The 26,317-nt window shown below is 45.3% G+C and overlaps 1 protein-coding gene across 1 annotated transcript in view; it reads left to right on the top strand.

The window, feature by feature from the left end:
• cubn (cubilin (intrinsic factor-cobalamin receptor)) overlaps positions 1–26,317 on the top strand; it is an 88,336-nt gene that overhangs the window by 58,108 nt on the left and 3,911 nt on the right. The window contains exons 47-63 of the mRNA XM_008291943.1: positions 1,663–1,847; positions 2,899–3,070; positions 4,765–4,968; positions 8,908–9,057; positions 9,188–9,309; positions 10,956–11,181; positions 12,065–12,252; positions 15,794–15,950; positions 16,194–16,343; positions 16,568–16,753; positions 17,340–17,469; positions 18,115–18,332; positions 19,552–19,751; positions 20,058–20,220; positions 22,797–23,005; positions 24,568–24,712; positions 25,511–25,692. Coding sequence (XP_008290165.1) covers positions 1,663–1,847; positions 2,899–3,070; positions 4,765–4,968; positions 8,908–9,057; positions 9,188–9,309; positions 10,956–11,181; positions 12,065–12,252; positions 15,794–15,950; positions 16,194–16,343; positions 16,568–16,753; positions 17,340–17,469; positions 18,115–18,332; positions 19,552–19,751; positions 20,058–20,220; positions 22,797–23,005; positions 24,568–24,712; positions 25,511–25,692 — 2,987 coding nt within the window. The remainder of the gene's footprint in view (positions 1–1,662; positions 1,848–2,898; positions 3,071–4,764; positions 4,969–8,907; positions 9,058–9,187; positions 9,310–10,955; positions 11,182–12,064; positions 12,253–15,793; positions 15,951–16,193; positions 16,344–16,567; positions 16,754–17,339; positions 17,470–18,114; positions 18,333–19,551; positions 19,752–20,057; positions 20,221–22,796; positions 23,006–24,567; positions 24,713–25,510; positions 25,693–26,317) is intronic.

Genomic DNA, 26,317 nt, shown 5'->3' with positions numbered 1-26,317 from the left:
GTCACTGTTGGGTTAGGGTTCAGGCTCAGTTCAGGGTTTAGGCTCAGTTTGTCAGGGATTAGTTAAGGCTGCCTGACCCAAATGCAGAACAACACTCAGGAGACGTGCAGTTAAGAAAATGAAGTTTATTGCAAAAACTGAAAGAGCAGGGATGAGTTTGAAAACAAGGCGGAGGTGTTAGCGGTTGTGAGCAGATAGTCCAGGTAGCCATGGAGAAGATTTGGGTTTGGTGCAGGTTGGTTGTGGAGATGCACAAACGTGGAGCAGATACACAGGGAGAGTCTTTGGTGAAGGAGGTAGACAGTCACTCGGGAACTCAGAACAAACTCGGGAGGAAGGCTTGAAGTTACCATGCTGGTTAGCACCCAGGCTCCGACTGACTCTTATACACGGAGTGACAAGCCAGATGAGGTGCAGGTGTGTAGACAGCACACCTGCAGGGAATAAGCCACAGATGAGTAGAGTTCCTGTAGGACGCCCTCTGGTGGACGCCTAGAGGAGAACATAAACACAAAAACCCCATTCCCTGACACGGTTGGCCTCAGCCTGTCCAGCTCGCACCAGCTACAGTCTTCAGGACATTTGTTCAACATACTATTTATCAGTGTTGTAGGGATGAGTTTTTAGTGATTATTGGAACAGTATTAGCACTGGAATCAGGATGAGCATTCATGGTACCGCTGTACTTTATGTCTCTGTACTCACACTTAACCAAGCTAAAACATCCTTAATCTGGTGCTGATGTGTGTCTGAGTTTCATTTTATGTGGCTGTCTCTCTCCTCTGCTCTTGTCTGTGTCGTGGACGTACAAAGAACACCAGTTCTGAGTGTGATTGATCAGCGGGAATCAGCCCTCTCTGCAAAGGAAGCTAACCAATGCTAAATAACCTGGGCTGTCACCAACATGGAGAATATTTATTGATGAATTTGACCTTTACATCCTGTAGATAGGCTGTAAGGTCATATACGTCTGAATCATTTGAAATTAAGACACATTGCACAGAAGTGTCCTCACGTCTCTGCCTTTACATTTGTAAATGGTAGGTGGTCTTTTATCTCGCCTTTCTACCTCAGTGCTACTCAAAGAGCTTCACGATGTTTTCTCACTCACCCGTTCACACACATTCATACACCAACAGCCACAGAGCCTGAGCTTGTGTTTACCGCCAGGAGGAAACTTGTTTATGTCACACTGGTTTCAACAAGACGTTTTTCAGACAGTCTACATGCAGAATGACAAAGTTATTCCTCCTTCTCTTTTTCCTCTCTTCCTCTCGTTTCCAAATCTCTTTGAAGACTTAGAGAAACCTGGGTGAGCTACAGGTTTCCTTAATGTGTGAATGCTCTTTTCTTCTCCGTCCGCCTCGTTGGGGAAAATGTTCACTTGAAGACAAGAAGTGAAAACTTGTTTTCCTGGAATGTGAGCCTGAGGTCACTGGTTGTTTTAGCGACAGCCATGTTATTGCTGTGATATTGTTGAGGCCTCAAGTATCCTCCTAATAAAAGAGACGGCTGGGTACTGACCTACAGTGAGTGAAGCTTTACTGTCTGGTTGTCCAGTGAGGCTTGTTCGTGAACATTGTTGTAAAACAAATGTTTTGTTTTGTTTCCAAAATGTTGTTTCTCATGTTGAGTTTCTCTGTTTTTCTGATCTCCTGGAAGCCTGTGGAGGTGAGCTGAATGCTCCCTCAGGAACCATCTCCTCTCCCAACTACCCGAACCTGTACCCACACAGCCGGGTGTGTCGCTGGGAGCTGGTGGTGGCAGCAGGCCGCAGGGTTACGCTCACCATAGATGACCTGCGACTAGAAGACTCTGATGCTTCCTGTGCATATGACTACGTTGATGTGAGTCTTTATGTGTCATCATATTATCTTTTAACATTTTGCTCACTAATTGAAATGTTCATGTATAGCGCCAGAAGAATCTGCAGCAGATGTCTAGAAACACTGCAAATAGTCTTAAAAGTAAGACTGTCAGCATAGTTAGACCCGGTGAGTGCTCTGAGTGAGTTATCCCACTGGCTGTCTTAAAGTCATCACAGAAGTATTTAAGTCTCTGTTTGAAATAAATAAGATGAGTGTTGTGGTAAATGACCTGCATCTGCAAAGCCCCTTCTTAGCCTTGGCCAGGTTTAACCCATTCACACTCACTCACACACTGATGGTGGCAGAGCTGCTAGGTGCTCGCCTGCCATCAGGAACAACTTGGGCTTCAGCGTCTTGCCCAAGGACATATAAGCATGGGAGGGGCTGGGGATTGAACCGCCAACCTTACAATTAGTGGACAGCCCCTTGTACCGTCCATGCAGACAGCATAGTGGGGAAAAGGTGGCGACAGTGACCTGACCGTGGAATGACTGTCGGTGCCAGATGTGCTGGTCTGGGTATTTTTGTAACTGCTCAGAATGTGTACTCAAAAGCAGAAGTATTCAGGTACTTGCAGTTGGAACTGCTGCTGAAGAGAGGCGACACCTGTCAGAGCTGACAGAAAGGCTTTGTGAAACTAGATAACCACACTTACTTTGGTGAACAGAAAAGCATCTCAGAATGTGGCACCAACAGCAGAAGACTATGTTGGGTTCCTTTCCTGTCAAGAACACAGATCTAACGCTGCAGTGGCCACAGGCTCGCCCAGACTTCACAGGTACAGACAGAGAAAATGTGGCCTGGTCTGATGAATCTCACTTTCTGCTGAGGCAGCAGGTGGGGTCGACAGCTTGAATCCATGGACCCAACCTGGAAGGGTTGAGGCTCTGCTAAGTATTAAAATGTTGTTAGGAGCTCTGTGAGTGGGTTAGTGATGGATGAAATGGATCAACAGTCTACTTCAAGACAGTCTGCTAAGTTTAGCCTATTCAAGTCCAACCATACTATGAGCAGAATTCCTCTCTTCCAGGTGCGAAATGGGCTGGCAGCTGATGCCCCTCGTCTGCACAAATTTTGTGGTTCAGTACCAGCAGGTACTCAGGTGCGCTCCTCTGGCAACACCATGGCTATCGTGTTCCACACAGACGCTGCTGTGTCCAGTGGTGGCTTCATGGCTTCGTACTCCTCCGACGAGCCTGCAGGTTAGACGCTCCCTCAGCTGTGACCTACAGTTCAGTGTTTGTACAACCATCACATCCATGTGGTAAGTTCTTACCGCCCTGACACCAGGAGGACCTTGTGTCGGCACCAGACGTGGTACTGGTATTAAAACACAACTCGCTGCCGTTATTCAAAGCTTTCAGAGCAGGAACCAGTCAATGAAGAGGCCACCGAGTCCTCGTTAAATGGGTTGGGCTTAGCTGAGAGTTTTTAGAACACGTTCAATGACATCAGTGACTCATTGTTATAGGCAGAATTTTACTTTTTTGAGTTTTGATTAGGCAAAAGTACAAATGGTAATTTTTGCCAGAGCTTTTAAAATGTGACTGTGGGTTAGGGTCACGAGGGCAACCACGAACCGTGTTGTGTGTCAAAGTTCCTCTACAGGTGTTATCCTTAGGGTTGATTTTGGCCTCAAAGCTGTGAAGATATTTAATTATATCTGATCATAGGCAGGGAGATAAAAGGCTGTAATCATATCATTCTGCCAAGTACGTTTCATGTTGTTTGTGCAGATTTTTCCTCAGGCAGTTTCAGATTTCACCACATGTGGGGCTTGGCTCAGCACATGGACCAGCTATGGAGGAGTCTGTAGTGACGATGTTAGCAGCTGGGTTTCAGTGTTACGCCTGATAATAAACTGTCCTAACTTAGAAGCTGAGGAGAGACGAGCATAGCTTTATTTGAGTTTTCATTCAATCAGTGATGGCTTTAGCATGTTCTGAAACAGGAAGTATCGCCAGAAGCTCTATTGTGATTGAGCTCTGAGCAGATCAAGTGGGCCTAATGTTCTGGAAACACTGTCTTAGCTCTTACAACTTAGAAAAAACACATTTAATATAGTCCATTAATGCAGCGAGTTGGTCCTAGACCTTCACTGGGCAGATAATGCCTATTCCCTGCTGAAGGTCTGGGACTGAAACCCTGCATGAAGACTTTTAGAAGGAATCTGTTTTCATTGACACTGCATAGTGCATGGTGCTCATGGGTCAGACTGCTCCCATCTTTAAACTCCACCTTCATTCTGATTCCAACTACACACCTGTCAAAGCACTTAAAAACGCCTTTCTTAGTAGATCCTGCTATCGTAGGCGTGTGGAAGCTTTTGCCATGATGACACATAAAACTAAAATCGTCACTGGCTGCAGATTTCTTATTTGGTTAAGTGGACATTTTTTACAACACTTCCCCGTGAACTTCCCATCAGTAGCACAGTTTAAATGGGAGGGTGAAGTTGGGCATTTTAAAATGGGATCCATGGGGACTGAGTCTCGTTGGGAGCCAGCACCAAGTGGCCATCTGAGGAACTGCGGATGGTGTCAATCCTGCGTTAGCCTGCTTAAGTCATATTTTGTTCCCAAAGGATGGAAAAATCACAGTGAATATGAGTTTAGAAGCCTATAAGCTTTATAAGCTTACAGTGTCAATTTAGTCTCATACAACAACCTGGCAGGTCATTGGATGCTCTGTCTGCAGTCTAATACAACAAGGCTGCAATAAGGGCTTCGTGTTTGGTGTTGCTTGATTCCTTATTACCAGGGTATTGATTCAGATATATTTAGGGTGTAGTTTGCTGTCAAATGTTCTGATGTCATCATGAAAGGTGTCTGTAGTTTTGCTCCATTAGTGCTGTGTGTTTAAAGGGTGAGAACATGTCTGTGCTGTCTGTTGTTAGTGTGTGGTGGAGTCCTGAACAACCCGGCTGGAGAGAACTTTACTTCCCCTGGTTACCTGGTCTCCAACTACAGCAGCAACCTCAACTGTGAGTGGCTGATTCAGAATGCACAGCACATCAACTCCTCTATCGTGGTGCTGATAGAAGACTTGCACCTTCAGCACCATCAGACCTGCAAGGCCGACTTCCTCCAGTTCCGCTTAGGTGAGTTTCCCACAGACACCACTGACTTGAGGATGGGCTGAACAGACAGGGCTTCAGAGTGTGACTAGATGATCTGGGGTCATGTGTTTCAGATGTGGGGAGTGGACTACACAAAGCAGTGCAGTTTTCTAACACTGTGTAATCTGCAATGTTCCTCATACGTTGTAGAGAGGCTGTTGGCGTTTGGGTTTATTTCTGGCTCACCTTGTCACTTGTTGCCCACTTTGATACATTGCAGACTTCATTTGAAGTGGATACGACTTGTTTCTCCATCAGGTTGCACTCAGTAACACATGATGACAGTGAAAACGTGTTTCAGACATTTTTGCAAATTTATCAAAAATCTAAACTGAAATCTGTAATTTACGGAAGTGTTCAGACCTGTTTGGCAGCAGTTACAGGATTAGGCATTCTCTGGTAAGGACACCTGGATCTGGGCCTTTTATCTGCTTCTTTCTGTCACATCATCTGAAGCTCAGTAGACGGGAAGCTTCTGTCACTTTCCGTCTTCAGGTCTCTCCACAGACAGACAGGGTTTCACGTCTGGCCTGCTGGGCCACTCAAGGATAGCTGGACTTGTCCACAGGTCACTTGATGTTTGCTTCAGGTCATTGTCATGGTGACAGATGGACTGATGTGTCAGATCTTCTGGAGCAAGGCTTTCTCAAGGACTTGTCTGTCTTTGGCTGTATTCATCCTTCTGCCACTGAGACGTGTCCCCCATGGCACGATGCTGCTACCGCCATGCTTCAGCCAGGCCGTGAGCAGTGGCCGCTGTTTGCCAGACATAGAGCTCAGACATCTGCCCAAGTTCAGCTACTGTCTCATCCTTTGCTCTTTCAACCTGCTTGACCACATTCTTAGAGACAGCTGCAGGGACCAGCTCACCTGTCCACAGTCACCTTGTGCTCCAGCAAAGCTCAGCTCATTCCACCACACTCTGCCAGACCATGAACTATGCAACCCTGTGTCTCTGCTGATCCCCGACCTGTCTCCAAGCTGCTGCTGGCTCTGATCCGGTCCAGCCTGCATCCCCGAGCCATCCTGCCCCTTTAGTTTAGTCCCCAGTTCCATGACTATCTATAAGTTTGTTCCTCTGAGGATTCCTTGTGTTTGCTGTCTGTTCTTAGTTTGAGTTTCTCACCGTTTTTGTAGTTTCGTCCTCTTTTTGAATGAAGCCGGCTTGAACCTGTTCTGTTTTCCCTTCAGTTACGTATTGGTTTGGGTGGAGTCTGTCGTGTAATAAATCCCCTTTGAACACTTGGCCTGCCTGTCTCCTGCTCCTGTGTTTGCACATGGGTGACCAAGTTCAACACGATTGTTGTCACTGTCATGGATGAGGAGGACATCAGTGCTGCTCTTCCTCACAGGGATGGAGAAGGAGAGAAGGCTCTTCACCTCAGACAACCTCAGCTGGATGTTCATGTTCTCTGTAGATCTTAGATCACATCAGGCCAGATGTTCCCAGTCGTGGCTGGAAGGAGAAGACACCAACAGAGAGAAAGATCTACAAGGTTCTTTCATTCCAACTGCTGGAACATTACATATGAGTGAACACAGCAGGATGTGACTGTAGACAACAGGAAGTGATGTTTTAATGTGAAGGAAATGTTGGTTTCCCTGGATGAGGCCAAAGAACATTTTACTGCCTCAGAAGGCCATAAGGTTGAGTGTTTTCATTCTAATGTATCATGATGAGAGCAACAGAAAACAAGGAAAAGAAGCAGCCTTCTGATGACATGAGCTCCTCAGTCATCTGATAAACACTGTGGGACAGAACCAGTCTGCTGGACTGGTTGACATTAAACACCAGTAACTGGCTGGGCTCTGAGGTCCAGTGTGATGCTCATGTCATGGTGACCAGACCTCAGCAGCTTCACTGCTTCTGGAGGAGAAGGAATCATTTCAGCAGATGTTTGTCTCAGTGAGATGAGCAGAAGCTGTTAAACCAGTCTGATACTGAGCCAGAGAACATGAACTCACAGAACTGAGCTGAGCTTCATAGAACTGACGGAACAGATTCATCAGTAACAGGGTTCTGTGGAGGAACGTTGGCTTAGTTTAGTTTCTGTGGATCATTAACAAAGCGAGACGGCAGCAGTTCACAGCCTGTAATCACGTTATCGATCCGTTCTGATTGATCAGCTGTGACCTACAGAGAACTAGTTACAGACAACAGGAAGCTCATTGATAACGCTGACCAACCTGATGTAGCATCAGCGTTAACTAGTCAAGAAATGTAAGAAATGTATGTTTACAGAACAGCTTTAAACATGATCCTGTTTCTCCATCAGAGGCTCCAGTCTGATGGTAACCTACAGCAGCTTCAGCTGCAGGAACGCAGGGCACTGCTGTAGATGGAACATCGTCCAGATAATTTAACTCAGAGTTCAGCTCCACTTCTGGAGACCAGCCTTGTCACACAGCAGCCGGTAACTGTGGGCGGCCAGAGCGTCCTCGGCTCTCAGTCTGACCAATCACTGCTCTCCGGCTCCGCCCTCTTTCAGCCTTATTTTCGTCTCTGGCTCTCTAAGGGTTGGCGATACTGCAAACTGTTGCTTATCTTCATCTCCAACCACAGAGAGGCTGGAGGTCCTTTACAGTCATTTCAGCAGGACTCCCTGTGATACCCATAGCTCTTGGGGAATCGATGTGAAATTACAAAATAATTAACTATAACCCATCTGCATGTCGCCTAAATACAGAATACTGATGTTCCTTTGACAGATAACACAAATGGTTGTCCAGCCAGGTTCATGTTTCGGGGCAGAGTGTTTTCTCAGCCTCTGGATGTAACGGGAGCTGTGTTCTGAACGCAGAGAAGACAAACTGAAACTTTAGTATTGATCTCATCATGCAAGTATTAGTCAATACCAAACGAATGTTGGTATCCATACATCGACACTTTAGGTCAGTTCACCCACCACTCCCAAAAATCCAAGATGTCAACCAGGAGGTAGCCAAATCCTGTCTTCAGTTGCTCAGAAACCAGGGGATGACGTCCATCTTTGTCATCCAGTCTATGGGGAAGGAGGTGGAGGGACATGACTGGTCGAGTCAGTCTGATGAATCTGTGTACAGGTCAGCGTTTAACAACAATAAGTCACACCTTAGTTTTATTTGCAGTCATGCTCTGAGCATCGTTTGACTGAAAGACAAAATCATTATTACTAATTACAAGTATTTCTTACATGATTATTACATTTTATATAATTTCTCCCAAGTATCTGAAACGTTCAGCATTCTGCCAGTCTCACGCTGTTCCATGTTCTAATCCTGCTGGATCATTGTTCATGCTCTATGTTCCCACAAATAAAATAGAAAGTCATACACAGTACTGTGCACAATGCAGTACAACATAGTCCCATCAAGATGGATAACACTAGTACCTGCGCCATGGTGGCCATCGAGGTGAGGAAGGCCCAATCCAGCACTGCTTTGAAAAACCAGCACAAAAGAAGGCTGATTTCTTGATCCTGAAATTTCTGTCTCTAGATATTTCTGTTTTAGACTCATCTATTGGAACAGCTGGGTAACAAGGTGCTTTGACAGTCACACAGTGATGGCAGAGGAGCTGCACCGTATGTAAGCACATATGGCAGCTGTTCTAATCCAACTAAACCGTTCTGAACAGTTCATACTGTAGGTTTGATCCACATCAAAACCAAGACTCGACTATGTGACGTCATTCAGCTTCATCTCTCTTCTGGACATGATTCATGGCTTTATGTGGTGACATGTTTCCTTGCAGGGGACATAACGGGATGTAGTTTTGAGGGGAATCAGCCAGAGTGAGACGTCGTCAGGCTGCAGCCAACAAGAGACTTTTCCACGTCTTTGTTGCATGTGCTGAGCAATAGATAAAGAAAAGCAGGCGGAAAGACATGGATGGATGAATTACGACTTACATTTGTCAAACTTCATACTCTGTCCTTTCAGGAGACTCGGATGGGGAGCTGTTGGCCAAGTTTTGTGGGCAGACCACCCCCACAATTCCGATTGTGGTCTTTACCCCAGAGCTCTGGGTCAATTTCCAGAGTGATGCTTTCCTGGGAGACGTGGGCTTCAAGGCCAAGTACTTGTTTTCTGGTAAGACAGACGCTGACAGCTTCGTTACTCCCATGTGCCATACATTATATTTAAGTGTCAGACCATTTTTCTAATCTAGCAGTCATAATGTACCAACAATGTCCTGATGTGGATCCTTCTCTCTATGCAGAATGTGGAGGCTGGCAGACAGGCGAAGGAGGGGTTTTATCCAGTCCTAACTACCCCAACCTCTATCCCAGTCCCAGTCGCTGTGCTTGGCTGCTGGAGGCTCCAGTAGGCCACACAATCAGCGTGAGTCTGCAACGTGGCCCGTTGCATTACTGAATTTAGAGACTGAAGGGAAATTCTCATACACATACTGACTGAGGTGTTTTCATCATAATGTCTTGTTTTTGCCCAATCACACATTAAACAGTCTCATTTAGTTGTGGTACACTGAGAGACCTACTACTAATGCATACTGGTAGAAGAGCTCAACTCGACTGAATGCCCTCCACAGTAACGGACAATACAGAAGAACAGACACCAGGAACTTTGGCTGAATCAAATGTCTTGACTTCCTGGCAATTGCAAGCTTATACATTTTCTGGGTCTTTACCCTTATAGTCCTGTTCTGGTAAAATGTCGGATGTAACCCGTTTGAATGCATGACGGCACCATACCTAATTTAAGACATCTATTTATAAAATGTTGTTGTACGTACACACAAATGCCACGCTGGGACAGCAACTATTATTCCAACCACAAATGGTAGTTTCTGGGCGTAGAAGTTCACATTACAAGCAGAGGCTGAATATAGAAGATGGAAATCATTTCCTGTTCTGAAAATGAAGCCAGGTGCAGAACTGACCTGCGTTCCTACAATGACAAGCAGGAGGTGTCTTCTCTGTTTGTACAAGCAAGTCCAATTATATCGAAGTTTATGGGAAATGTACCCATCTTCTCTCAAGGATTTGATGCCTTTCTTGGTCACAAACACAGTTATACCTGGTATAACGCACAGTGAAATGTGTTGTGAACCTGTTCCACACCGAGACAATAACAACAAGATTGGACCACCCTCCTCAGGGCCAAGAAGTCCTGCTGGGTGCTGCTGCCCATCCAGGTGCTGATGCTCCCAGCCAGAACACTCTCATGGTGCAGGTGTAGAAGCTCCTGAGCACCTTGAGAGGGAGCTTGAAGTCCCTCAGGCGTCGGAGGAGGTAGAGACGCTGTGGAGCTTCTTCACCAGGGTGCTGATGTGACAGGACCACGTCAGGTCCTGGTGATGTTGACACCCAAGTACCTGAAGCTCTCCACTCGCTCCACCTCTGTTCCACTCTCCTGATATGTTTCCTCAGTAAACATTTACCAAATGGTCTAAATTGTTGTTTTTATGTTATTTAAAAAACAAACCATGATGGTTGTTCTGTCAATTACAGTCTCATTTGGAGTGAAGTAGACGCTGGAGCTAAGTCTGTTTTGGACCATGGCTGTCTTGTGGTTGACTAGTTGCTATTGTCTGGGGGTGCGTAGTGTCATTGTCCGAGCCGCCCGTCGCTCGACACACCCGAGCAAGGTCCAAGATGGCAGCAGTCAAATTCCAAGTTCAAGGCTTCATCACAGTAGTCCGTCTGGTTCCATCAGGGTGGCTACAAGACTGTATATACAGTTCATGAAAGCAAGTGTGGGTTGTCCATTACATTTCTCAAATCTGACAGACTGGAACTTCCCAGTGTTACCTTTGTTTACCGTCTGTAGTCACTGGTCAACGATACTAGTGAAACCACTGAGTTTATTTTTCATTGTTTGCTATTGTTGTTTGGTGTAGCTGCTGAGACAATCAGTACTGTCTGCGTATTCAGATACTGCTGAGGTCGTTCAACAGACCCACTGCTTAGTAGCCATGTACGTATATACCACAAATCCTTGGTCTCCACTCCTCTGTCTTTCTGCAGCTAACCTTCAGCTACTTTCATGTGGAGCCACACGACACATGTCGCTGGGACTCCGTCACCATCTTTAATGGAGGATCTCCTGGTTCCCCTATCATCGGCCAGTACTGTGGTACCACGTCCCCGGGAACCATCCAGTCAGGGTCCAACAAACTTGCTGTAGTTTTCCTGGCTGACCATAGTGGTTCCAGTGGAGGATTCACAGCCTCCTGGTCTACTGATTCTTCAGGTGGGTTTACACCAGCTATCCACCTGCTTATTTTTACAGAAGTACAAACAGTCAGGGGTACCTACACGCTTCAAAATCCTGCTGTTGGTGGTCCCATGTTCTATTAACACAGAGAATGTTATCATCACCTGACATGTCAGAGAAAGATATTCACTTGAGCCCAGTAAATTCTGTTTGATTTCATCAAGTTTTAGGAGCATTTTAAATGTCTAAGGCTTGTTTTGGAGTTTGGTGGATGATAGTCCATTCATGAACAGGCCTGGTACTGCCATATGCTTATTCATGATGCAGGACCATCAACAAGGGGGCGCAGGTCTCAGGATTCAGAGTGTGGTCACGTTTGTTGTTTTTTTTTTCTTTGTTTACTGCAAAAAACTCAACACATCCTCACTTTAAAGCATCTTGTCACCAGTAATATGACATGATTTGAGACTGATGCTGCACATACTTAGCAACCCTTAGCAACACAGTACACGCAACAGGTCAACATCAAGTCATGTGTACTTCAGCGTATATGACACTGGTGGGAAAAGACTGAGCCAGCTCCCACTGTCTCCAACATCCATGCCTGATTTTGCAGTGACTGTTCAATTCACCTGAGACAAAATAATGCAATAGTCCAATGCTGGTTACTGTATACTATTGGTTTGTGGATCCATTAAATTACTCAATTTAATATATATTAAATTACTTAATCATGAGAAAACTCTCTTCTGAAAATAGTCTAAACTCCAGCCTTCTTGCAAGGACATTTCAGCCCTAAGGAGGAAACAAACAACCCTTGAGTGTGCTTGTGTCACTGTTCTATTTTTTACTTTTATTTTTTGTGTGAGCATTTCATACATGGTCTCCATACATGTAACCTACCTTTGTTTTCCATCAGGCTGTGGAGGCGTGATCCATGCCGATACAGGAACAATCAAATCTCCAAACTATCCCCAGAACTTCCCAGCCAATGTGGAGTGTTCTTGGGACATCATTGCCCATGAGGGAAACCACTTGGAGATGAGCTTCAGTAGTGATTTCCAGATTCCAGATAGCACTGGGACCTGCCAGAGCAGCTATATCAAGGTAGCAGCACTACACTACAGCAGAGCCACCCACTAAGCCCCAAACCCAACCGAACCCTCTAACCCCCTAACCGTAACCCACTAACCCCCTAACTGTAACCCCGTAACCCAACCTAACCTTCTAGCCGCCTAACCCCCTAACCCTAACCCCCTAACCCAACTTAACCCCCTAACCCTAACCCCCTAACCCTAACCCAACCTAACCCCCTAACCCTAACCCCCTAACCCTAACACCCTAACCCAACCTAACCCCCTAACCCTAACCCCCTAACCCTAACCCTTGGTGTTGTTGCAGCAACTGCCTGTTTTGTGGTTACCTGTAGAGGGAGAAGGCAAAGGATGCATAATGTGAGCTTGTGTGTGAAGCTTGTGTAGTTCTACTCGGTTGGTAGTAATGAAGAATTGTTTGTGTTTATAAAACGATGAGAATCCATCATGGTGACAGCAGCAGTGATCATGTCGAAGGGGGTGAACGTTGACTCCCGACATGTAAACTATGGGTATAAGCCTCCCATTGACTGCTTTCTCTTCCCTTTCTGTGATCTACCTGGTACTGTTTTTAAATCCCAGTCACTCCATTCATACATTCAGCTCTTATTTGTGCTAATAAAACAATTAAAGCAGTTAAAACAGTCACCTGCAGAGGACAGTTACATTCAAGAGCAGGGTAGTTTGTTATGAGGGTTTTAAACTGACCAGAAGGTACAAGAACGTTAAATTTGAGTGTGTTTTGTATGATGTTCCAAGTGTATAGGGTTAAGGTTAGCACAAAAACTAAAAGCAGTTTTCCCAAATGTAGCATTTGCAACCAGGACTTTGAGCAATAGCTGGTCACAGGTCGAACTATGACTGGAGAAATAGTTTCATAATGAAGAGAGATATGGTGGCAGTTTGTCATCTAGGACTATGAATAAATAGAAACCAATGCCTGTCACGTCTTGCACACACGAAATGCCGTGATATGTAGGATGAACCACAGTACCGAGGCGGCACTTTTAAAGATTTTAAACGACATCAGGTGGAATTTGGATAACAGAAAACTCACAGTGTTGGTTCTACTGGATCTAAGCGCTGCTTTTGATACAGTAGACCATCACATTTTATTAAATAGACTCAAGCACCTGGTCGGCCTCTCTGGTGCTGTTTTTAACTGGTTCAGCTCCTACCTCACAGACCGATGCTTTTATGTAAGTATGGATACGTGTTCCTCAGGGACCCATAAAATTAGGTGTGGGGTTCCCCAAGATTCAATTTTAGGTCCCATTCTTTTTAATCTTTACATGCTTCCTCTTGGGGACGTCATCAGGAGACACGGCATCAGTTTCCATAGTTACGCTGATGACACACAGCTGTATGTTGCTGTGTCTTCTGATGACTCAGGGCCAATTGATACCCTTTTAAATGCATTTTAGACATCAAGTCATGGGTGGCAGCGAATTTCCTACAGCTCAACCAGGACAAAACAGAAGTTTTAGTTGTAGGTCCTGACGGCCAGAGAGAGAAACTTTTATTAAATCTACAAGGTTTTAAACCAGCACATTCTGTAAAAAACCTGGGCGTATTTTTTGACTCTGAGCTGAATTTTATCCCTCATATTAACAATATAATGAAAATAGGTTTTTATCATCTCAAGAACATAGCCAGAGTCCGCCCGTTTCTCTCTCAGGCCAGCAGGAGGTGCTAATGCATGCTTTTATTTCCTGCCGGTTAGATTATTGTAATGCCCTGCTCTCTGGTCTTCCCAAAAAGAGTATTTGAAATCTCCAATTGCTACAAAACTCAGCCGCTCGCGTGCTGACGAGGACCAGAGGGCGGGATCACATTACACCTGTTTTAAGGTCGCTGCATTGGCTCCCTGTCCGCTTCAGGATCCATTTTAAGGTTCTTTTATTGGTTTATAAGTGTCTTAAAGGCCTTGCACCCAGCTATTTATCTGACCTGCTTTTACTGTATCGACCCTCGCGGATCCTGAGGTCCTCCGGCAGCAGCCTTTTATCCAGACCAGTAGCCAGAACCAGAACCCACGATGAGGCAGTATTTAGCCACTACGGCCCCACCTGTGGACCAGCCTGCCGGAGAGCCTCAGGACTGCAGAGACTGTCGATACTTTTAAAAGAAGGTTAAAGACGCACATTTTTAATCAGGCTTTAAATTGAACTTTAATTCTTTTATATTCTTATCATTTATTTATATTTGTATTTTATCTTTATGTATTTACTCTTTTAACTTTTATTTTATCTTACATCGGGCCTTTTATTTTTAAAGTTTTTAGTTTTATTTCCAATGGTTCCTTAGGGGGGTCCTCCACACTGGCGCTGGGTCCGGTCTGCTGCTGGGGTTTCTGTCTGCGGGTCCCTTCGACCCGGCTGGTTGGGGGGCTCCCCACCTCGTTGTGGGGATCCCCCTGTCTGCCGGGTCGGGGGTCCGGGCGCCGGCGCCCCCAGTAGTCATGGTCTGCAACTCCTCCTGGTGTGGACGGCCCCAATGGTAGCGTTTCCCACAATCCCTCAGTGCCATGCCACGCCTCTTTTAGTCTCGTGGTGTGTGTGTGTGTGTGTGTGTGTGCACGCGCCTGCATTTGTTGTATGTCTATGTGTATGCATGGAGGGTGGGAGGGACGGGTTTACTTTATTTTTTAAATGTTGTAATGTTTTTAAATGTGGTAAAGCACTTTGCGTTGTTGTTGTTGCACATGAAAAGTGCTATATAAATAAAATTTGATTGATTGATTGAAGTAGCATGAATCTAAGGACAGGGTTTCAGATCGACGGCAGAGCAAGACAGACAAAACAACTTATAATTATCCATCTTCTTTCTGCGCATTGTAAAATTAGCTCTGTTTGTTCACAAATATACAATATTTTGTCGCAGCTTGCTGACACGTGTCAATGTGGAAACTAGCTCTAACTTTCTGATCCCATCAGATACCAAAATTTTTCCGCTCTGAGACCCTAACCCTAACCCTATCTATTGAGTGTGGTAATGTCCAAACTACTGTCCACAGCTGCTGTGCCTCTAGAGAAGGGTTAGGGTTACTGTGTACTTCCTGCAGTTCGTATGAGGCTTGTTGTGGGATTTCAGTGGCTCAGTGTGCAGTCTTCACAAAACAATACAGAACAATTTGTTATAGACAATGTAATAATGAATATTGTGTCTAATAATATAAACTGTGAACATGACAGAACCCAATACTGAACCTTGTGGAGCCCCTCTTTTCAATAAATAAATAAATAAACAAACAGGACAACGCCCTCACTCTCCTCAGTGAAAATCCTACCACCACCACCATCCCTGCAACCTTCCTACAAGACTCCTTTTAACTGGAAAACTCTCATACACCTGTTGACGCTGAATATTAATGCGAGTGGCCCTGACGCTGAGATGCAGCTTTGACAAAATGGCAGTATTTGGTGCCCTGGGAATGAGAATGGGTCGCAACAACGATAGCGAAACTATTGTTTCAGAAGTGTACAGTATCCAGTGCAGCTTTAAAACAATGTTCTGTTCAGGAACTGTTTCTGAATCAGTAAATGTTTCTGCAGGTGTGGTCAGGTCGGACCCAAAATACTGAGAATCTGCTGTCGACAGGCTGTGGCTCAGCAGCTCCAGGACCCGTCGTTGCTCCATATAACATCATCACAAGCCGATTCCAGGCCTCTGAAGCTCCTGGCAAAGGTTTCTCACTCTCCTTCAGCACGAGTAAGAACCAACTCAGTTTCATGGTGAAGTTATGATGTGACTGTGATAGTGCTTGAATCTATTCATTGGGAAAATGGCAATTTTATTCATTTTCAAGTAAAATTAGGGATCTGTTCCTGTCTGTAGCTTCTGGTCTCAGTTTTCACAAGACACAGTTTGAACATAGATGGGAGGCACATCATTGTTGGAGTGATGTGAATGTGAATTGGATGGACCCAACATCTCGTGTGTTCTGTTCATTAGGGTGTGGCACAAATTTCACCACTTCCAGCGGTCGTGTGGTTTCTCCAAACTATCCAGCCGACTACCCTAGTGACTCCAGATGCGACTACTTCATAGATGCTGGAGAACAGACTGTGGTTGTCCTCACCTTTCAGACCTTCCAAGTAGAAAGCAAGTGTCAACACTAACCATAACCCTAAAGGTTAAATCAAATAAAATAAATAAAAATAAACCACATGGAGCATCACCTGTAGAGGCCTGCGTGTCATTTCAGGATGGGCTTATTTCCATTTGAAACTTTTGGACATTGTGATAGAAGTAGATGTTTTAGAATTTCTGTTGTTTGATAACCAAAAGCCAATCATGTGTTCTGTTGCTGTTAATCTGTTGTGTAGCACACTCCACCTGTCTGTATGATGGTCTGAAGATCTACGACGTGGCTGCTAATGGAACTGCTATTGCCACGTTGTGTGGTAGCGACATCCCAGGACCCTTTGCCACCTTTGGCCCTATGTTGCTCCACTTCTACTCTGACTTTGTGTTCCACGACACTGGCTTCATGGCAGAATACAGAACCATTCGTAAGTAATTAAGAGGAAGAATGACTTCTATATCCAAGTATGAAAAATGTAGTTATAAACAACTGATTCATGAGGATGTAACCTAACGCTAATATAAACCTAAGGAACCAATCCTGTCAGCTTGCAGACTGGGGATTTCTTCATCACTATTCTTCCTCGCATGAGTTTACAGCATGTGTGCAGAGTTTCAGGTGAGGCGGTGATCTGTGGTGCAGAGCTACATCTCAGTCATTTGAAGGCAGAAAGAGATTTCTGTCATGAAAACCCATATGTACCTGGATGCACTGAAACTCGTTTAAGGACTCAATAAATGACTGTAAAGGGACAAAAACCTTTTTCAACATGATTAAGAATCAGGACAATTCATCAGTGATGAGTGCTGACTGGAAAATCAATAAACTCATTGTTTGAGTAGCAACTTTCAAAACAAGCTGAAAAGTGGAAAATTGGTTTTCATGGAATAAACTAATGAAATAAAACGGCAGCACTGAACAGAATGCTGCAAGAAAGGATCAGATATAATCGTAGGATAGTATGATCACTTTATAACAAGTGTGTGTGTGTGTGTGTGTGTGTGTGTGTGCAGCATGTGGTGGTCTTTTCAGCGGCACTGCAGGAACAGTGAGCAGTCCAGGACTCTCCATGTTCAACTATCACCACAACATCAACTGTTCCTACCACATCATGGTCCAAGCAGACACAGTGATCGATCTCAAGTAAGACTGCACTGGCTGCAATAACGGGACTGCAGAGAACTTGTATCTGTGACATGAAAGATCCCTTCGGTCCAAAAAAATGTTGCTTTTATGGATAAAGATAATTATTTAAGCAAACAGAGATTCTTATGACATACCTGGTGTTGTTGTGTCAACCGAACCAAGTCGTTCAATCTGAAAGCAGCCGTATTTTACATTCAAAGGAGACAAACCTGAGGCCACAAGATAAAGAAGAAAACATTTTCTTTCTGTGTGCAAAATAGTAAGAACAGACCCATTTTTAACACAGTCAATAGGTTTTGTTTTCCCATTGGACTTCACTTAAATGAAGACTGTCCTGAACGGGTTTCATCTTCCTAAACCTTCCCTTCCCAACCCTATTCCTGACCCTAATCCTAGCCCTAACCCTAATCCTGACCCTAATCCTGATCCTGTCCCTAATCCTGACCCTAACCCTAACCCTAACCTTCCCTTCCTAACCCTAACCCAAACCCAAACCAGTGGTTGCACTGAGGGCCACTAATCTGTCACTGTGTGACTGGGACTATGTTGGTGCAGCTGAAAAACCCCTTCAAAAACAAACTCTAATGTCGGAAACTAGTGTCTCCTGGTAGCCCTTTATGCCCTCCTTTTCTCGCTCCACAGGTTTAACACCTTTCATCTGGAGGCATCTTCTGCCTGTCGCTATGACTATGTGGCGGTCTATGATGGACAGGACACCTTGGCACCCTTGCTGGGGAAATTCTGTGGTGCAGTGCTCCCACCTGATCTGCGCTCCACCACCAACCAGCTGTTCATTGTCTTCAGGACAGATCACACACAAAATGGGATTGGCTGGAGAGCTACTTACCACCAAACCCTTGGTAGGTCAAAACCCAGCAACGCTGAACACTGTCAGGTATTCATCCACACACATCCATCCCGGTGGTGGTAGCTCCGGTTGGGGGGGCAGACTGACAGAGGCCTGGCTGCCATCCTGCCCTCCGACCACCACCTCAACAGTCCATCCATACGCATCCACACCAGGCAGGTGGTGAAGTGTCAACGTGAAGGACACATCGACCATGACACAGGTTACAGGAATCGAACCGCCGACCTTCTGATCATTGACCGACCCGCCCTACCACCTGAGCCACACGCCCTCCCTCACGTTTTGTACACTTTTTTGGCTTTCAAATTAGATTGTAAATATGTAAAAGAGTATTTTTTACCATGTGTCTTCATAAAATTAGTCATAATGACAAGGAAAGAAAATATCTCTGTTGGTACCAAATGGGCTGGTGTGAGTATTCACACACAGCAGTCTCAAGAGTTAGATTAGGATGATGTTAAATAAAAAAATAAATAAAAACCATCTACTGAGGATCAGGTCTGCGGATGTAGACTCTGTTGGAGATGGCCCGATTGGCTGGAGCAGACAGAAAGGAGACAGTACCTTAGACAAACACTCCTGATAACTGTCAACCTACCACCTTTCAATGCATTCCAGCATGTACCACAATAGTCACAAACATGACACGAATGTCCAGTGTGGTTCAGTGGCCTCCTCACTCACCTGGCCTGGATCCACTCTTGTACATGTGGTAGAATGGGAGATGGAGCATCAGCCAGGAACTACAAGGAATGTTTCCAACATCCTTCAAATCCATCCCAGGGTAAAATGCGGCTGTTCTGAAAGCACAGGGAGGCGCTACCCAGCACTAGAAGGATCATATTGAAGGACTTGGCGAGTGTGTTTTACCATAGACATACATTCAGCTACCAAAAGCACACCTTCTGCTCCTAGATATTCTACATGTTTGTGGCACTGCTGTTGCACAGTCGGAGTTTGAATCTCCCAGATGTTATTCATCTACTTGAAACAGTCTGGATTGTTGGGTCCTCTGTTCTTTGTTTAAAATGTGTAAGGTCTTTACCAAGTAGAGCGCTATGACATGACGTATGTCGTAAATTGATGCTATATACATATATATATATATATAATCAAATTGAACTGAGCTGAGCATTAGTCTGCACATTCCTACTGCATGGTATCAATACCAAGACTGAAGGAAGGGTTGTTTGCTTCTGAATGACCTGCAGGTCCAGCACAGGGATGTGGGGGCTTCCTGTCCATGCCCATGGGCATGTTTGGTTCTCCAGATCCTAACTTGGATGGCCGCTATGAGCCGAGTATGAATTGCCTGTGGACTATTCAGATGCCGGTCAACAAGGCAGTTAATCTGACCTTCAACTCCTTTGAGCTTGAGAGCTCCTCGACTTGCCGCTACGACTATGTCAAAGTAAAGTAACTGCACATTTTCTTTCACTGGAATATACTTTAACAGACAGCTATGCTCGAGCTACAGAATTATGGCCATAAGGGCAGCTGTTGGCATCTGATCCTGCTGCTGTGAATGCATGGCTGACTGATCACTCTGTACTACCTGAGACTAACTACACATCTGGATTTGCTGCTATATTGATGTACTTCTGCATTTCATGAAATCAAGTGGAACAATCAGAATCACTTATTCTGTTAATAGTAAAGATGACAAACATGGCCTTCTTTCTCTTCATGTCTCTATTGTATGCGTTTGTCTCGTCAGGTGTATGATGGGGACAGCGTTCACTTCCCTCTGGTCGGGACATTTTGTGGAAAGTCCATTCCTGCATATTTCATCTCAAGTGGAAACTTTCTGACTGTTCACTTTGTCTCTGATGCCATGGTACAGCTGCCAGGCTTCAACGCCACCTACAGAGCTATATCACGTAAGTGCTTTCTACTCTTTCTACTGAAACAAGGCTTCATTTTCATCTGAAAAGCTGCCAACACCTGGTAGACCACATGAAATCTGTGTTTAATCCCACAAGGACTGCAGCTGGCTCACTGGCCATAAAGGGTTCAGACAAAGGGCACCGACACAATCAAGCCAATGTCAAAGATATGGCTGTGAAGATATCCTAAACCCTCCCCTGATCTCTTCTGTTCGTGCACGTTGCTTACTGTCAGATCTTCAAACAATATTTAACTGAAAATAAGAGCAACCTTAATAAAAATACAAGTTTGAACTGATGATGTCTGAGTTCAGTTCAGAAGAGGCCTGATGCAAAGATTGGCCGAGACCGGCAACCAGCTGGTTTACAGTGACTGAAACCAGCCAAACAAGCAAAACACAAGAAGCAGACGGCTGTCCTCCAAAGCCGGGCTTTCTTTATGCAGGTCGGCTTCAGAAAAAGTAAAGCTCCAGTCAGAGATATGAGGCTATCAGCTGCTTCTGATAACTCAGGTTTTCTGTTCAAACGCTGACACTCATGCAGGAAATCACTTTAAGTTTTGGCCAAATCAAAGTGAAATTAAGATTCTTAATTGGATGTTCTCTCTAATCTCTGTTCTATCAGCTGCAGCAGCAGCAGAATAAACGGACCTGACAGCAGATCAGAGCCAAACATAAAAACACATTTATGTGATTTCTGCATCACCATCCAAATACACGTGTGGTTCCCATGGCAACGTGATGCACACAGTGTGTGATGCTGTAACTGCACGGCTTTAGTGACCTACAGCTCATAAACATCGTAGGTCGTCATCAGGAAACAGTTAAAGGGAGACACTTCTTACGACCACTTTAAATCCAAAGTCTGGATCAGCATCAGTTGCTGTGGTGATCTAGTCAGGTCAAAGAGAGCCACCTCCTGACAATGACAACTTGAACTTTGGGCTCCACGTACCTCCCTACCTGTCTTCGTGGTACAGCCCTCTGGCCAATGAGTGGAAAGCTGAAGGAATGTGTTCTGCTTTTTGCTTGAGCAGTCAGGGAGGTGCTCATTTTGTATTTGAAATGGAGCAACAAAAGGACAATAACTTCTAGTAACTTGTTTAACTGTACACTAAATGTTATAATTCATCCTACATCCACCCAACCGGTGGAGGCAGATGGCCGTCCCTCCCTGAGCCTGGTTCTGTCGGAGGTTTTTTCCCCTGCGGGGGTTTTCGGTTCCTTCCCACCAGCAGACTGCTGAAGCTTAAAGGGAATCCAGATGTTTGGATTGTTGGGTGTTTCTGTCTTTGTGAAGCGCTATGAGATGACTTGTTTTTGTAAATGTGTGCTATACAAATAAAATAAAATTGAATTGAATTGAATCGATTGGGGAACTCAGAGCAGGTGAGGTGGGTTTGGCAGGCATGGACTGGGCCTAGAGAGAGACACAAGGGACTTCTGGTGGCTCGAAAGACATCATGCTACATCTGGTGCAGTCCAGCTGCAACCAGTTCTGCTTGCAGTTCGACATGAGGACCACTTGGTGGACAACGTTTGGCTACAGAATGAATTATTGTAATTTAAATGTGAAGTGGGTTTGCAAACCTGGGTGCAGAACGCATGGGCAGAAGACTGGAAGCATGAAGACAGGATTATTAACACTGATAGGAGCTGAGTGCAGGTGAAGAGGGATGAAGCAGACCAGCACCCTGCACCACAGAGCAGGGTTTAGGTTAGTGAGATAACTTCAGGTTTAAACTGGGTTTCCAGAGTTACCATGGTGGCTCACTTCCACACCCAGGTTCAGGTCCAGAGTAGAGATCTAAATAGAAGAACACCTCCTAGTGACCACTCAGTTTTCTTGGAAAATGGCATCAACATTTTTAAGTGATCTCAGAGCTGGTGCACATGGTGACAGAGACCATCTCAACCTTGTTGTGTCCCTGCAAGCACAGACTGGACAGATCTAGATTCTCAGCAGGAACGCTTCAGTCTTACTTTATTTTCATTCTTGTTGGCTGCAGACTATTTCAGGCTTTTGCACAGTAACAGAATCATTACACAGAAACTGGAACACAAAGACCTTTTACTAGAAGATCTGCAGTAACCTTGTTACCAGGATGAATGATGTTTACTAGTGGGTGAATGAAAGTGCATCATGGAAACAAGGTCAAAGTTAAGAGAGTGTTTTTGACCATGTTTCTTACCAGAGTGCATTCGTTCAGCCAACACACAGGTAGTGTCGCGTGACATCATGTGACGCATGTCAGGTGACTCCCGAAACACAGTCCAGCAGTGGTATGACCAGACTGGAGGAAAGAGGGGCAGTCCACCTCCATACAACAAGCATAATCAGCACTGTTTGTGATACTTTAGGTACAGGTTTCTGTTTGTAGACTTTTTCTTGTAATTTATTACCTAAGTTTACTTTTTATTGGACCACGTTTTAGTGAAAACATATTGCATTTATACTCTGATGAGGATGCAGGTCATTCCAAAGGCGTTACTTTTTTGTCAGCATTGCACTGCTGTGTCCTGTAATTTTATGCATCTTCAAAACCTCTTCATGGTTCTGTCTTCCTGCAGATGCTTGCGGTGGGACTCTGAATGCCACGACCACAAACCAAACCCTGACCTCACCCTCCTTCCCCGGTGCCTATCCTGCTTTCACCTTCTGTCGCTGGATACTGGATGCTCCAGCCCAGGAAACCATCCAAGTGTCTGTCCAAGCCTTTGTCCTCCAGCCCAGCCAGAGCTGCTCCACAAATTACCTAGAGATGAAGGACTGGCCTATAGTGAGTTCAGACAGGGGCTGAACCAAAAGCTGCTCTATCACAGGCAACAGAAGTTGTACCAACGGGACACATAGGGGCTGCAGGTGGCTCTGTGGTTAGCACCACGTTAGCAACATGCTGAGGTTAATTGGTGATTGTAAATTGTCCGTAGGTGTGAATGTGAGTGTGCTTGGTTGTCTGTCTCTAAGTGTAGCCCTGTGATAGACTGGTTACCTGTCCAGGTGAACCTGCCTTCACCCTGAGTCAGCTGGGATAGACTCCAGCCCTCCATGACCCTAGTGAGGGTGAAGGTGTAGAGATGATGGTTAGGACACATAAGAAGTGGTTGTAATGGGCAGTTTTGTGATTTTCCTACTGAAATACTACATATTAGGGGTAAAGCATGTAGAAATACACAGAGCCCACATTCAGAAGTTATGCCTTAAAGTGAGCCGTCAGGACTTCCATCCATCATCTACACACCACTTAACCCTCACCAGGGTCATGGGGGGCTGGAGTCTATCCCAGCTGACTCAGGGTGAAGGCAGGTTCACCTGGACAGGTAACCAGTCTATCACAGGGCTACACTTAGAGACAGACAACCAAGCACACTCACATTCACACCTACGGACAATTTACAATCACCAATTAACCTCAGCATGTTTCTGGACTGTGGGAGGAAGCCGGAGAACCCGGAGAGAACCCACGCTGCACGGGGAGAACATGGAGACTCCACGCAGAAAGATTCCGGTGCCCCCACCGGGACGCGAACCGGCGACCTTCTAGCTGCGAGGCAACAGTGCTAACCACCTGCGCCACCTTGCAGCCCCCAGGACCTCCATAACGTTGCTCTACAGCTAGCAGCCCTTTAACTGTGTTGTTAACTCTAACGGAGAAATGTGTCAGCAATGAGCAAAGCGCAGTGCATGTGTTTCTGCTGGCAATGTTCCCACAACAACAGGCAGATCCTCAGCGTTAGCACGTTGCACAGCTGTTCACCACCAGGGGTCACTGTCACACAGCAGCCGATTCTATTCCAGGACGCTGCTCTGCCGCAAACATGTTCATGATGTAGGATTAGGTTTTTCAAATCTGTCTCGGTGTTTTTATGTAAAATGATCCCTCATAGAGAAAGTTAAGTAATTAATTCTATATAATTATTAAATTAAACTGTGTTTGAAGCAACAGACGGTGAAACAGCCTTTTTCAACCAACAGGCAGGGTAGAATGTAGGCTCACATCAACCATCGTAGATGCTCCTGGGCTTCCTGTTCAGAGTTCAGACTTGTTGTACATGAGACACTGCTGTTGCCTGAAGCTGTTGGCCTTGGAAGACTGCGTTTCCCAGAAACTGTGCTTGGACACAGGCGTGTATTTGAGTGACCATCAGACCGATGCCACCTTAAAAACGTAGCCTTGGTCAGGTTGTGTTGTGAACCAGTCTGAACACCAGAGTTGTTTGACCATGTCACATGTGAAAGCATCCTCAGCCACTGCAGAAGGAGATCAGATTCATGAATTCAAACCTCAGGGACAAACACACTCTCGTGATGTTCATTGTGACACCGTTCTTCTGTTTCCAGGGAGACTATGGGCAGTCACACAAGTTCTGTGCATCGGACAGCCATCCTCCAGATTTCTACAGTTATGGCAGGACGGTCCTCATACACTTCAGCTCTGATGACTTCATGACTGGAAATGGTCTCAGTTTCACCTATCAGATCGCTAGTAGGTACCTGTGGCGTACAGAAGAGCAGAAACACAACCAGAGTGTCCGAGTCAAGGGGGGCACTGTTATTTAGTGCTAGTTGTTGTTTTATGAACAGATCAACTTCAAATGATTGTGCACTACTTACCTGTCTGCAGCTTTACTGAAAAACAGTGGACACGACTGTATGGAAAGCTCAGCCACGAGTCTTTGGTCGCCAGTTGAGGATGTATATGCACAAGTAAACAGCTTTTCTGAGGGAGGAAATTACCTTCTCCTTGCATCACATGCTTGTGGAGAACCTGGTGCCAGATCACTTGCAGACGACCTAGTTCTGCGTCAGGGTGTCGTAAATAGCTGCGATCTATCGACAGTCGGTTGCAGCAGCAGTAGCTCAGAACCTTCACATGTGGAAGTGTCTGTGGACAAGATGCTGAACCTGAAGCTGCTCCTGATGGCAGGCAGCATATTGCATGGCAGCTCTGTCACCTCTGGTGTGTGATTGAGAAACACATTTAAAGCGCTTTGAGTAGCACTAAGGTATGAAAGTGCTCTAAGAGTGCAGACCATTTACCTTCTGATGAGGAAACATCTGGAAGTCAGTGGCCGGTGTAACTGACCTCACTGCTTCTGAGGTGAAGGTTATTTACCTCGATTATAAAACAGACCTTTTTCAGGTTTCCCTGTTTCTCTGGGCAGGTCACAGCATGCACTCTCACACTTTTCATTAGCTCCTTTTCCTGAGTAAATGACTGAATGATAAGCACGGCGAATACTGAAACGTAGTTCCTGATACGTGCTCTGACTTTGGTTTCCAGGTTGTAGCCGAACCTATGAACAGGAATATGGTTACCTGAAGAGTCCAGGCTGGCCTGGCACTTACCCCCACAGCATGGACTGCACCATCATCTTGAAGGCACCACAGAACAGCTACATCTCCTTCTTCTTTAACAGTTTTGATGTGGAGTACCACTCCGACTGTAATTCAGACTATTTGGAGGTAACAAAACCAGCACGCAGACCCACACTTCAGAAACAACCTTACTGTGCTTGCTTGTGCATGTTATTCATATAATTTTCACTGTGGACAAAGTTCCCGATGCTGAGCAGTTAAAACATCCCTTCCTTAGAAGTCAGAGGGTCGAGCCAGAAATAGGTCAGGTGTAGCATATGTTAGCTGCCTGTAAAGCTGGAATCACATATGTTTCACCTTTTCTCATGGAATGATTGTGCATTTAATGAGAAAACACACATTGGAGGAGATTCCGTGCATCAGAAGGTCCAGTATTACTCTTTAAATGTCCCTCAGTCACTAATACTGAGTCTGGCCCCCTGACATGGATCAGTGTTCAGACATGGTGGCGTTCTGTCCATCAGCTGATTGATGGAGTCAGTGGGCAGGACGTCCCACTCTGCAGTCACATCCTGAAGTCAGACCTGGTTCCAGCTGCTAACTGGGACTCAGGATGTGATCACTGGACCTGGTCACAGTGATGACTGATGTGTAGAAATAGAAATAGAAGAGAAATGTGTCTGAAAACAACAATTATTCCAACTTTATGGGCAACATTGCAGTACTACAAGAATGGCATCAGTGGTACTGTTGATACATTACATGTCCATAT

Source organism: Stegastes partitus, unplaced genomic scaffold (genome assembly GCF_000690725.1).
Source record: "Stegastes partitus isolate 25-593 unplaced genomic scaffold, Stegastes_partitus-1.0.2 Scaffold771, whole genome shotgun sequence".
NCBI classification, from domain to species: domain Eukaryota; kingdom Metazoa; phylum Chordata; class Actinopteri; family Pomacentridae; genus Stegastes; species Stegastes partitus.
Note: the sequence above shows the minus strand (reverse complement) of the source record. Positions and strands in the feature narration are given on the sequence as shown.